At 37.1% G+C, this 11,870-nt stretch overlaps 1 protein-coding gene across 2 annotated transcripts in view; it reads right to left on the reverse strand.

Moving 5' to 3' along the window:
- Positions 1-2,322: 2,322 nt before the first annotated feature.
- The window catches only part of LOC107684676 (MTSS1-like protein), a 29,192-nt gene continuing 19,644 nt past the window's right edge, over positions 2,323-11,870 (reverse strand). Inside the window, exons 1-13 of one of the 2 annotated variants that reach the window (XM_016481000.1) lie at positions 11,099-11,190; positions 9,624-9,715; positions 9,458-9,532; positions 7,812-7,969; positions 7,480-7,587; positions 7,298-7,395; positions 6,991-7,123; positions 6,835-6,909; positions 6,114-6,263; positions 5,702-5,848; positions 5,044-5,175; positions 4,138-4,306; positions 2,323-3,665 (exon numbers count right to left, since the gene is read on the reverse strand). In XM_016481000.1, the coding sequence (XP_016336486.1) occupies positions 2,887-3,665; positions 4,138-4,306; positions 5,044-5,175; positions 5,702-5,848; positions 6,114-6,263; positions 6,835-6,909; positions 6,991-7,123; positions 7,298-7,395; positions 7,480-7,587; positions 7,812-7,969; positions 9,458-9,532; positions 9,624-9,715; positions 11,099-11,148 (2,166 nt within the window). In that variant the 5' untranslated portion in view covers positions 11,149-11,190 and the 3' untranslated portion in view covers positions 2,323-2,886. Of the gene's footprint in view, positions 3,666-4,137; positions 4,307-5,043; positions 5,176-5,701; positions 5,849-6,113; positions 6,264-6,834; positions 6,910-6,990; positions 7,124-7,297; positions 7,396-7,479; positions 7,588-7,811; positions 7,970-9,457; positions 9,533-9,623; positions 9,716-11,098; positions 11,191-11,870 lie in introns of those variants that run through there. The other variant, XM_016481001.1, reaches the window with a different exon arrangement.

Genomic DNA, 11,870 nt, shown 5'->3' on the forward strand with positions numbered 1-11,870 from the left:
TTGATATATCATTGGAACACAAAATCTTATGGTGGTGACATCTGACGGTGTTGACAAATTTGGCATTTCTTTCACAAAACCGGTGGAGTTCATGTAGTAGCCATTTTATTTTTTTCTGTTGATTCTAGATGCTAATGGAACCTGCTTCAGGAGAATAAAATTATCTAAATATTTCAAATAATTTCCTCAGAAATTGGAAGATGGTGTTGACATATCATGGCTGTGACAAAGGAAATATTAACATTAGGATTTAAAATATTCTAAAACTATAAAACTCAGCAGAGCCTGTCTATTTTTTAAAGCTAATAGCAGTTATCCTTGCTGGACCTGTTTTGTCCCACGTCTCAAGAATGACTGTATAGTCAAACGATTTCTGTTCGCGCGCTTAGCTATAGGCCTATAGCGCACTCTGACTAACTTAATCTAACTTTAGTTACTGAAATGTTGTGGGGCCGTTGAAAAGTACATTTACTTTAAAAAAAAAATACCCCATAATTGGCATCTTGGATAATCACAGTAATTTTCTAAAAACCCTCATTTCCCCATTTAGTTAATCATTTACCTAAAGATAAAATCTCATCCCAAAAGTCCAGTATTGCAGATAAGGGGAAAAAAACAAAGCTGTTACCCAAGTGTCCCTGTGCATATAAAGCTCTCTGTCCCTCTCCTCCAGATCAGATCGCATTGCTCAAGATGTGTTTATTTCTGCTGCGCTGTCTTGTTTGCGACATGGCCCCATCAGTATACAGTCATGTCTCGCATTTGCAGCGGAGGAGCGTGAATAGGCAGACGAACGCGTCTGTCAGTGAAAATGGCACGCGTGCCACTTTGCTGCGCGACTGACGGCAGGATGCGCACCAGTGTCACATCCCTGTATGTGTAGCCCGGAGCGGAGTGTGGGGGTCCCGTCCATCAGAAAGGGGTGGATAACGGAGACGGGGATGTGATGAGTGAGTGAGTGAGTGAATGAGTGACTGGAGCCGAGGCTTTTGCCTCTCCTCATTCTCACGATCTCCAGCTGCCACATCAAACGCCTCCTTCAGCCCGGGTCCGGCTCTTTATCCCATCAATTAGATTTAATCGCAAGGATGGGTCACATAAACCCCACATGCGGGTAATCTCGGGCCCTGCAGAACAAAAGTACAAAAGATCAAAAGAGCCATCAGGATCTAGCCATAAAAGAGTAAATGAGAACACACACCTACCATACTTGGGCCAGTTCTGTGCATAAAAAGTGCATTACTAGTAAGCATGCTACCCTGACAACAAAATACTGTAGTATCATAGTAAAATCAGATAGTAGGCTACTTTGTGCTACAGCATATGATTAGCGTATAACGCTTTATTTTACAGTGTCCTTGTTACACGTTACATGTACTTCCTATTAATAACAGAAAAATATACCTAATTAGATGCAGTAACCCTAATCATAACCGAATAGTAAGTACATCTTAATTTATATTATCTGTTGGTATCTAACAAGGGCACTGTAAAATAAAGTGTAACCACAGACTGATATCAAATGATATTACATGGAATTCCAAAGCGAATTCTTATCATGGTAATGTAAAATTGTATTTCCTTTATATTATATATACTATGGTACTGTATATATATATTTATGATATATTCAATACCCCTTATAAAAACATTAACCATGGTTTTACTACAAATTAAACCAAAAAAACCTTGGTTACTATAGTTTACTCATGGTAACCACAAATTAACCATGGTTTTCCGACACTAACTGTAATTTAACCATGGTATTTGTAGTAAAACTGTGGTTATACAAATGGTAATCAATATGCCAAAAACCATGGTTACTACACTTTTACTACAGTAAAACAATGGTTAATTTTCGTATGGCACTATAGTACTATGTTTTTTTTTTATTATATATATAGCACTTTATACAATAGATTGTGTAAAGCAGCTTCATAGTAATAAACAGGAAAATAACAATGTTAATGTACATAAATTGTGAAACAAATTTAATTTCATCTGTAAAGCAGCTCTATAGAAGACAATCTGATTGTCATATGCAATAATTAAATTGTATTTACATTGTATTCCATGACATGATGCTACATGAAAGGAAACTATAGTATTACCATGATACGCATATAAAAAAAAACGGTAATAGAATGGTACTTTGATATATACCATAGTATTGTATGACTGACATATTCATATGCTACATAAATTAAGCAACTTACACCACCTGCTGGACATTTCTAAAATAGAATCCTAAATGTACCCTATGACACCTTCTCTAAAATCATCCACAAGTATTCATTCAGCAAGAACAAAAAAATTCTCTGGTCTAGTACAACTGATGTGCTTTATTTGGCAGTTTACAGAATGTGCGGTGATTCAATTGTGTGGTCCATCTGAGACTGAGCTGCGGTATAAGCAGTTTTATGCAGCTTTTCAGTTGAGAACAAGACTTTGGCTTTTTACAATAGTTACACGTGGGAACAGAAATGTCTCAAAAACATCACAGTTACATAGAAGTAACATGAAGAACATAGTCAATACAAATTGCAACTCCAAAAAGGAACAACCGGCATAACTAGTATGTTAATACACATTTTAAAATTACATTCTCATCCTTCAGGCCACAATTTGTCCATCATAATATGCCTGTCAAAGAGATATTAGTCCAAATCTGAATATAACTACAACAATAATAGTCTAGATGAGTATAGTGTCCATACGTACTCAACATGTAACATTGACACTGGCCTTCTAGTTGTTCGATGGCAGATTGTAACACTGAAATTTATTTATTTTTAATCACCATCTTCTTATATTTTACATGATATTTTGTTCCTCTTCATTTGGAGAGTCTGTAGCAATAGACTTGGCAAGAGAAGCAGTACTAAACTATCGCAAAATCCTTGGTGCTGATCTGTCATTGCAGGTCGCTTTTCTAAGACGCACTCCTCTACGGATGGTCTTCAACATGTCTCCTCCGTCCTGCTCATGCCCTTGATCTTGCCGGTGGCCCTGGCTGGCCTGAGGGTCTGTGGGAAATGGGAACTGGCCCTCACCGAGAGCATGAGCATTAGCGGCCAGCTCTCCAATCTTCTCTACCAGACTATGGCGATTGGCGGCAAGCATCTGCTCTTCTTCTGAAGTGAATCCCGCAGCTCCAGTTTGCTGAGCGTAGACACTTCCACCACCAGCTCCCCATGTTGGCAGACTCATTCGCTTGGGAGAAGCTTTGTAGTCCAGAATTTCTAACGATTCGTCATTGTACAGGTTTTCCTCACTTCCACTGTGCTCAGGAGGAGGGCTGGGGAATTCAGGTGAGTCTGGGACGGTCGGAGTCTTTACAGGGACAATAGGTGGTCGTATAGGGATCGGACCCACACTGGATGGAGTGCGTCTCACGTTTGTTTTAGATGAAGGGGTTCTACGAATGGTGGCTGTTCCTGAGGCTATGACACCACTTCCTCCTCCTTTGCCATTGGTTGTTGGGGCTCCCTGGGCAGCCAGTGCTCCATGCAGCCCTGCGGTGCTGGCAGGCCGCTTGGTCTGGATCATACGGCGGTAGTTCTGAGCCAGATTGCTATGGCGAGGGACGGTGCAGGACTTGTTGAAGTCTGTCTGTGCGTCGTTATCAGCGTCACCATTCATGGAATAACAATCATATTCAGATCCTGCAAAGAGAAAATGGGAAGAGAAGATATTACTCGACTCTCTCGGCCTTCGTGCAGTGGATTGTATTTGTGTGTGTTTTAGGTCTCTTATTAAAATGCTAATAGTTTAATAAATGTGGCTGTGTCTAAAAACATAGTGAGATTCCTATTTAGGCAGCATTTTAAGGCGTCACAATCACACTCCCAACCCAACAACTGTTCCAGAAGATAAGATACCTTGTAATTCTAAAGCTTAAAGTTTATTAGAGTCTCGTTTCGTGTTGAGTCCACCATTCGAATCCAGTGAGGGGTATTATTTGTAAGCTGTATGGAGTTTGTATAGCAATCCAGTCACTTTTGTTGTTTAGTTTCAGCTAGTTTTTGAAAAAGAGCCTGTTGGCAATCTTTGTAAATACGTATTTTTCTCTGAATGAAATGGACAAGTGTTGTAAATGCTGTACGTAATGTGTTTATGTTTGTGTGTGTATATTACCCTGTGAAGGGATAGTGTCCTCTGAACATGATGGTGTCGTGTTCTGTGTGCTGTATCCACTGGAGTACTGCAGAGAGTCACAGCTGTTCTTCTGCTGCTGTTCTATACTAAGCCCACGAGTCAGAACCATAGCCAGCTCACTAGCAGCGGATGACATCGGCTTACCATGCTAAGACAAAAAGAGAGAAAATGATAGATATGTATGTACACTACCAGTCAAAAATCTGGTTTAATTAAGATTTTTTTAAATGTAAAAAAAAAAAAATCTCTTATGCCTTGCAAAATAAAACAGTAATACTTTAAAATTTGAGTACAATTTAAGTTAACTGTTTTTTTTTTAAATACATTTTAAGATGTAATTTATTCCTGTGATGGTAATACAAATTCTTCAGCATCATTACTCCAGTCTTCTGTGTCAGAAATTATTCTGCTGATTTGCTGCTCAAGAAACATTTCTTATTATTAACAATATTGAAAACAATTGCTTAATATTTTAACAATATTTCCAATATTTCTAATAAGTAAAATAAGCATTTTTTAATTATTTTTAATAATTGATCATAACTAAGCACCAAATCAGCATATTAGAATGATTTCTGAAGGATCATGTGACACTGAAGACTAGAGTAATGATGCTGAAAATTCTGCTTTGTCATCACAGGAATAAATTATATTTAAATTGAAAAGAGTTATTTTAAATTGTAATCATATTTTACAATATTACGGTTTTTCCTGTATTTTTAATCAAATTAATGTAGTCCTGGTTTTAAAAACATTCAAAAATAAAATCTGAATTATTCCAAACCTTTGACTGGTAGTATAAATAATTATAATTATTAAAATCAAATAAAATAATACAATTATTAAAATTTTATAGTTTATATAAAAAAAATACATTCTCAATACCTTTGCAGTGAGGTCTTTAGAATTCATTCTTGCTAGCCTATAAGGATCCTCGGGGTGAATTATTCCATTTCCTCCCACTCCAGCCTCAGTCCTGCGCTGCCCGGTTACAGCCGTCTGCTCATAGTGACCTGTCTTTGACCAGTCCTGCTGCAAGAGGAAAGTGTTTTTTTTTTTTAAGGTCATGGACATTGTGCTTACGTGTTAAATCAAAGAAATATGATAACTTAAGTGCAAATTATGAAAAAGAAAGAAATGATGACAAAAGAATTCTGTCTGATGTAACAGAGCTCAATCGTGAAAGTTTAAAGGGGTCCTATTATGCTTTTTCACTTTTTCAACTTGAGTTAGTCTGTAATGTTGCTGTTTGAGCATAAAAAAGATCTGCAAAGTTACAAAGCTCAAAGTCCACTTCAAAAGGAATTATATTTAAATTGAAAAGAGTTATTTTAAATTGTAATCATATTTTACAATATTACGGTTTTTCCTGTATTTTTAATCAAATTAATGTAGTCCTGGTTTTAAAAACATTCAAAAATAAAATCTGAATTATTCCAAACCTTTGACTGGTAGTATAAATAATTATAATTATTAAAATCAAATAAAATAATACAATTATTAAAATTTTATAGTTTATATAAAAAAAATACATTCTCAATACCTTTGCAGTGAGGTCTTTAGAATTCATTCTTGCTAGCCTATAAGGATCCTCGGGGTGAATTATTCCATTTCCTCCCACTCCAGCCTCAGTCCTGCGCTGCCCGGTTACAGCCGTCTGCTCATAGTGACCTGTCTTTGACCAGTCCTGCTGCAAGAGGAAAGTGTTTTTTTTTTTTAAGGTCATGGAAGTATAGCCAGAATAGGACAGGACCTGCTTATTTAGTAGATGTTTATTTTAATAATAAAAAAAAATAACCAGCAAACTTGAGGATGTTGGTTAACAGTGAAAAGCGGATGATAAAGAAATGAAATGGGATGAGATAAAAACAAACAAATTAAAACTAATAATGTTTTATAACAGAAGATAATAAAGCAAATAAAGGCTGGCCGAATGGTCAAAATGAAAAACAAACCTTCCAGTAAGGAATCTTTGGTGTGGGAGAAGGGGAGTTTGATCCTGGGGATTGGTTATAGGAAGGGGACGCAGGAAGTATGTAAGAGTGAGGCCTGATGGAGTCATTAAAATAGTGAGCAGGGCGAAAGGTAGCAAAGGATGAGCCGAACTGTGGAAACGGAATGACAGGATGGCCCAATCAAATACAGAAAACATCACACAAGCTTCAGTGAATACCCCACACCAAATAACAGTGTAATAATATACAAAAATAAATTAAGTTAACCCTTTTATGCATTTTATATATATATATATATATATATATATATATATATACAATCAATACTCTGGCCCAGCTAACCCATCACAGCACGCACTGGCCCAGCTAACCCATCACAGCACGCACTGGCCCAGCTAACCCATCACAGCACGCACTGGCCAAGCTTACCCATCACAGCACACACTGGCCCAGCTAACCCATCACAGCACATTTCGTATTTCAGAAGGCGGGCCTTCATTTGATACAGGAACTATTCGTTCATGCCAGACTGGGGAGAGAGGTGTTGTAATAATGTAAAATATGTGAAAAATAATGTGTTTTTCGAACAACCTAGTATGAGAGCCTGTTCTAGTACACCCCCAAAACAAAATCAAGACTTTGTAAAAGAGCATAATAGGACCCCTTTAAGATGTTGTGGGCGAAGAGACTGAGTCATTTCCTGACTGAAATTAATACTTACTATTGTGGGAGAGCCGCACTCACTGACTGACTGACAGGTTTCTGAAGCCTCTGAGGATGCAGAACTGGATGACTTCTGTTTACCAAAGATAGTTAAAAATAGGTCAGTGAAATGGATGTGGAAATAAGCATTAAAATGAAACAAACCGGTAAAGACCTGGCTAGTGATGTCAGACGGCATGGGGGAGGGAGGTTTGGAGTGTACATTGGCATCTTGAGAGACAAATCCAGAATCATGAGAGGAGACGCTGCTCAGGCGATGGGCGCCACCTGGTGGCAGATGCACCAAACTGAGAGAAACACAAGGAAATTATTAGTGTTACTCTCAAAACTAGCAAATAACCAAATAAGAATATCCAAATGCAACCGAGAATTGTTGAGACTACATATGGCTTAACAATATCATTATAAAATAGTAACTGACGCAAAATATTAATTGTGCTAGAAAATGACGAGACAAGCACCTGCAAAGGCTGCTCTTCCTAGATCCAACACTACTGGGAGAAGAAGGTGGAGTCTGGTAGGACCAGTTATAGTCAGACCCCTTAAGATCCAAAATCACCTAGCGGAAATCAAAAATAATATATTGTTATTTTTGATATTTGAGTATGTATGTTAAATGATTTTCATATATGTGTTTAAGCACCTGTTCACTGGCCTCTGGGAGTTTATGTGGGTCAGTTGTCAACACAGTGAGGTCATCAATAATGGCCTGGAGGTGAGTGGCCTCTCCCAGCATGGCAATTTCACCGATCTGAGGAAAGAGGTTAATGCCACTTTATTTTAAATAGCAGCAAGCACTCCTCTCTTTCATTCAAATACATACATAGGGGAGAGCGGGGCATGTTGTCACTTGATGTTTTTTTTTCCCATAAATACATAAAATTGATATTTTAATTCAGTAACTTTTACAAGTAAATAAATTTTTATTATATATTATCTAGAAGTAACTTCAGACCCAGAGCCATTCATTCTCACCACTACAGGCTGCAGGAAGCTGATGAAGGTGCAGTAGCGCCCCCTTTCCTCCAGGAGGGCTCGGCGCACAGCCTGCTTCTCAGTCTCCTCCATCAGAAGGTACATGTCACTCACATCCTGCATGGCACTGTCCAGCTGTGGCTTCAGTCCTCCTCGACCTGAGACGAAGAGAAAGAGAGATACCGTGAGAGGCAATAAAGCAGTGTGTGGATGAACAATCCATGAAAGGAAAATTACACTACTCTTCAAAATTTGGGGTGAGTAAGATTTTATTCAGCAAGGATACTTTAAATGGCTGTTCTTTTGAACTTCCTATTCATCATAACATCCATAAACCATTAAACAGCATAACTGTTTTCAGCATTGATAATAATGTTTCACCAAATCATCATGTTAGAATGATTTCTGAAGGATCATGTGACACTGAAGACTGGAGTAATGACTGCTGAAAATTCAGCTTTACCATCACAGGAATAAATTACATTTTAAAATATGTTAATAAGGGAAACAGTTTTTAAAATAGCAGTTTTGCTGTTTTTACTGTATTTGTGATCAAATAAAGCCTTGGTGAGTATTAGTTAATTCTTTTAAAAACATTCATAAATGTTACAGACCCCAAACTTTTGAACAGTAGTGTATGCTGAGATGCACTGAAAATGCATATTTTAGCATTTTAACACATGAAATGTTTGATGTAGATGTCAACACAAATGTCCCATGGGTCAGCACAACCAAAGACAGATTAGGGTGGATAATGTCAACACAGCAACCAGGCATTGTCAGGCTTCATGCAAGGAAACCTTCATGACCATATAATGAAAATAATAAATGACACAGAGTTGATGCTATGAATCTAAACACACTGCAAATATTGCATGATTGTGCGCTGTGATTTCACAACAAAGATGCTTATTATGTCTGATGGAAAGAATGACAATGAGATGAGCACACTTTGTGAACAATGGAATTTTGTGTTTGAAGAGGACACTAAAACATTCTCATTAAAACACATGATGAAATGAAATCAATGTTAGTCATGCTAAATGTGATGAACTATGATGGAATGAACCATGAACTGCCTGAATACATACCTGGTAGTTCTACAGTTTATAAGCAGAAGCCAAGCCAATCATTGTATGAAAGACAGAGAGAAAAATAGCATTGCCATGAAGAAATTGCAAAGGTGTGAGGGAATGCAAAGGAATGAAATCGCAAGCGAGTCATACATTATACATTTTCCCCCTCAACATTCTTCAAAATACCTTCTTTTATGTTCCACAGAAGAAAGGAAGTCATACAGGCTTGAAACAACATGAGAATGAGTAAATAATAACAGAATATTCATTTTTGGGTGAACTATCCCTTTAAAATCAATCCTCCACTAGATGGTGGTACACATTACTGATCACCTTCATCTGATTTAATAGGGTTACCGTGACCTTTTAACCTAACCTAATTAATCTTGGCATCGGAAAAAGTAAGCATGCAAGAGAGGGGGTTGAGTTAGAAAAGATCCCAGCACGACACGACACATTTCACGAATAATTTAACATACCAAATGCAGTAATACTCTGAAAATAATGCACAGAGAGAGTGTCAGCGAGAGGGGAAATCATTGTGCTGACAGAGAGAATAAAAAGACCAACCTTTTCTGGCTTTCTTCTGCAGCTTTATTGTGTCAGATGATTTCTTCTTGATCTCCTGCCTAGAGCGCTTGTACTCTGGTGAACAGAAGGAAGGTGTAAATTCACAGACGATAGTAGTGCAGTGAGTATGAACAGGTTTGCATATCGACAACTGAGTCAGTCCCACCTTTGGCATGGTCTTTATCAAGCAGGGCAGCTGTTTTCTTCCACTCTTCTATCTTGTCTTGGAGTGGGGCGATCATTTTTTCCATTAGAGCACTGAGTATAAATTAAAAATGGCAAAAATGAAACAATAGAAATAATCCAGTATTTAAAATGGCCACCCAACATCACAGTATCATTTAAAGAAGAACAAAAAAAAATGAAACTCTATGTTTATATTGGAAATATATATGAATTTTGATTGTACTACTGGTCACATTTTGGAATAATTACACTTTTTTAGCAAAAAATCTCTTATGCTCAACCAGTATTTAAAATGGCCATCCAACATCACAGTATCATTTAAAGAAGAACAAAAAAAAATGAAACTCTATGTTTATATTGGAAATATATATATGAATTTTGATTGTACTACTGGTCACATTTTGGAATAATTACACTTTTTTAGCAAAAAATCTCTTATGCTCAAGGCTGCATTTATTTGATCAAAAATACAGCAAAAACTGTAATATTGTGAAATAATATTACAATTTAGAAAGACGGTTTAATAGTTTAAAATGTAATTTATTTCTGTTATGGCAAAGCATAATTTGGTGCTAAACTATTAATAATGGTTTTTATTTATTTTCAGTGCTGAAAATAGTTTTTACTGCTTAATATTTTTGCAGAAACCGTGAAACATTTTTTCAGGATTCTTTGATGAATTGAAAGTTCAAAAGAACAGCATTTATTTGAAATAGAAATAACTCAACCCAGCATTTGAATGGTAGTGTATCAAGCAAAAACTGTTTTCAACATTGGTAATAAAAAGTGTCTCAGCATTATCAGCATTTTGGAGTGATGAATAACACTGAAGACTAGAGTAATGGCAGCTGAAATTCAGATTTGCCATCATAGAAACAATCACATTTTAAAATATACTAAAACAGAAAACAGTTCTTTTAAATTGTAATAATATTTCACAACATTACTGTTTTAGTGTATTTCATTATTAAATAAATGCAGCCTTGATGAGCATAAGAGACTTCTTTCAAAAACATAAAAAATGTAAATTACTCAAATATTTGACCAGTGGTGTATACACACTTATACAGTATGTACCACAAAAATAAAAATTAAAACACAACTATATGGGAGCAGTGTGAAGATTTTCTCCTTTTGTGTTCCACAGAATAAAGAAAATCATATGAGTAGTTTGGAATGAAATGAGGGTGAGTATGAGATGAGAAAATGTTTTTTTTTTGGGGTAAACTATTTCTTTAAGGTCAGCATTTGAAATCTGTGAGCGGTGAGCTAATTTGGTCTCTCTGAAGACAACACATTAAAGCCTTAGAGCAGGCTGATTGATCCATGAATGTTTGCTTATCTCCACAGTGGAAAATCAATGCCTGGCACAGACATAAAATCCTGTCTGTGCCGTCTGACTGGCGGGGAGCAAGGCATGAAAGTAATCACGCCATGGAAGGGTCGATCACTCACTTGGTGAAGTGGCGTAGTTTGGCCTCGATGCTGCGGTGTCGCATGCACATCCGTGTCAAAGCGGAGCCGATATCCCTGGTGGCACCTGACAACAAGACAAATGAATGTTAAATAAAGAAATAAATATGAAATGAGAACATTTTGAGTGTCGATAGTCAATATTTTCAAAAACACTTCAGACAAATTTGTCCTCATATAGATTTTAATCACACATATAAAAATGGCCACAAGGGGGCAAACTAATCAGAAACACAAAGGCGGGCCCATTAAAGGAAAAAGTATGTGCTGCTTACTCAGTGAAAATGCAAAATAATTGCACCATATTCACAAGAGACAGAACTTCAAAGACCACAAATAGAATACTTCCTAAACTGAATGACTCTGATCCATCAAGAAGTGCTCACTCGCTTGGTGACCTTGAACACAATTACTTAGCAGTGTTAACTTTCCTCTCCAGCCAAGTGTAATTAAAATGGCGTCTTAAGCTATAAAGCTCAGCCTGCCTGGGCCTTAACACAACCAGCTTAGCTAAGATTTCCCCCAATCTCACAGCCAGATCTGATGAGATTGAACTCTGTCGGTATGAGGGCCAGTAGGTTACACAGGCTAGAAGGGCCAAAGGCAAAACTTACAGAGTTCAAGGGGCCAGTGGATATAAGGGAATATCTGACTGATTATGATAACTAGGGATGGGAAACGTAAAGCACTAAACGATTCTGGTATTTACAGTGTTCCACTTAATGATTCTGTTTCCTTAACTGTTCCTCTAATG

Source organism: Sinocyclocheilus anshuiensis, unplaced genomic scaffold (genome assembly GCF_001515605.1).
Source record: "Sinocyclocheilus anshuiensis isolate Anshui unplaced genomic scaffold, SAMN03320099.WGS_v1.1 scaffold93, whole genome shotgun sequence".
Classification (NCBI taxonomy): Eukaryota; Metazoa; Chordata; class Actinopteri; order Cypriniformes; family Cyprinidae; genus Sinocyclocheilus; species Sinocyclocheilus anshuiensis.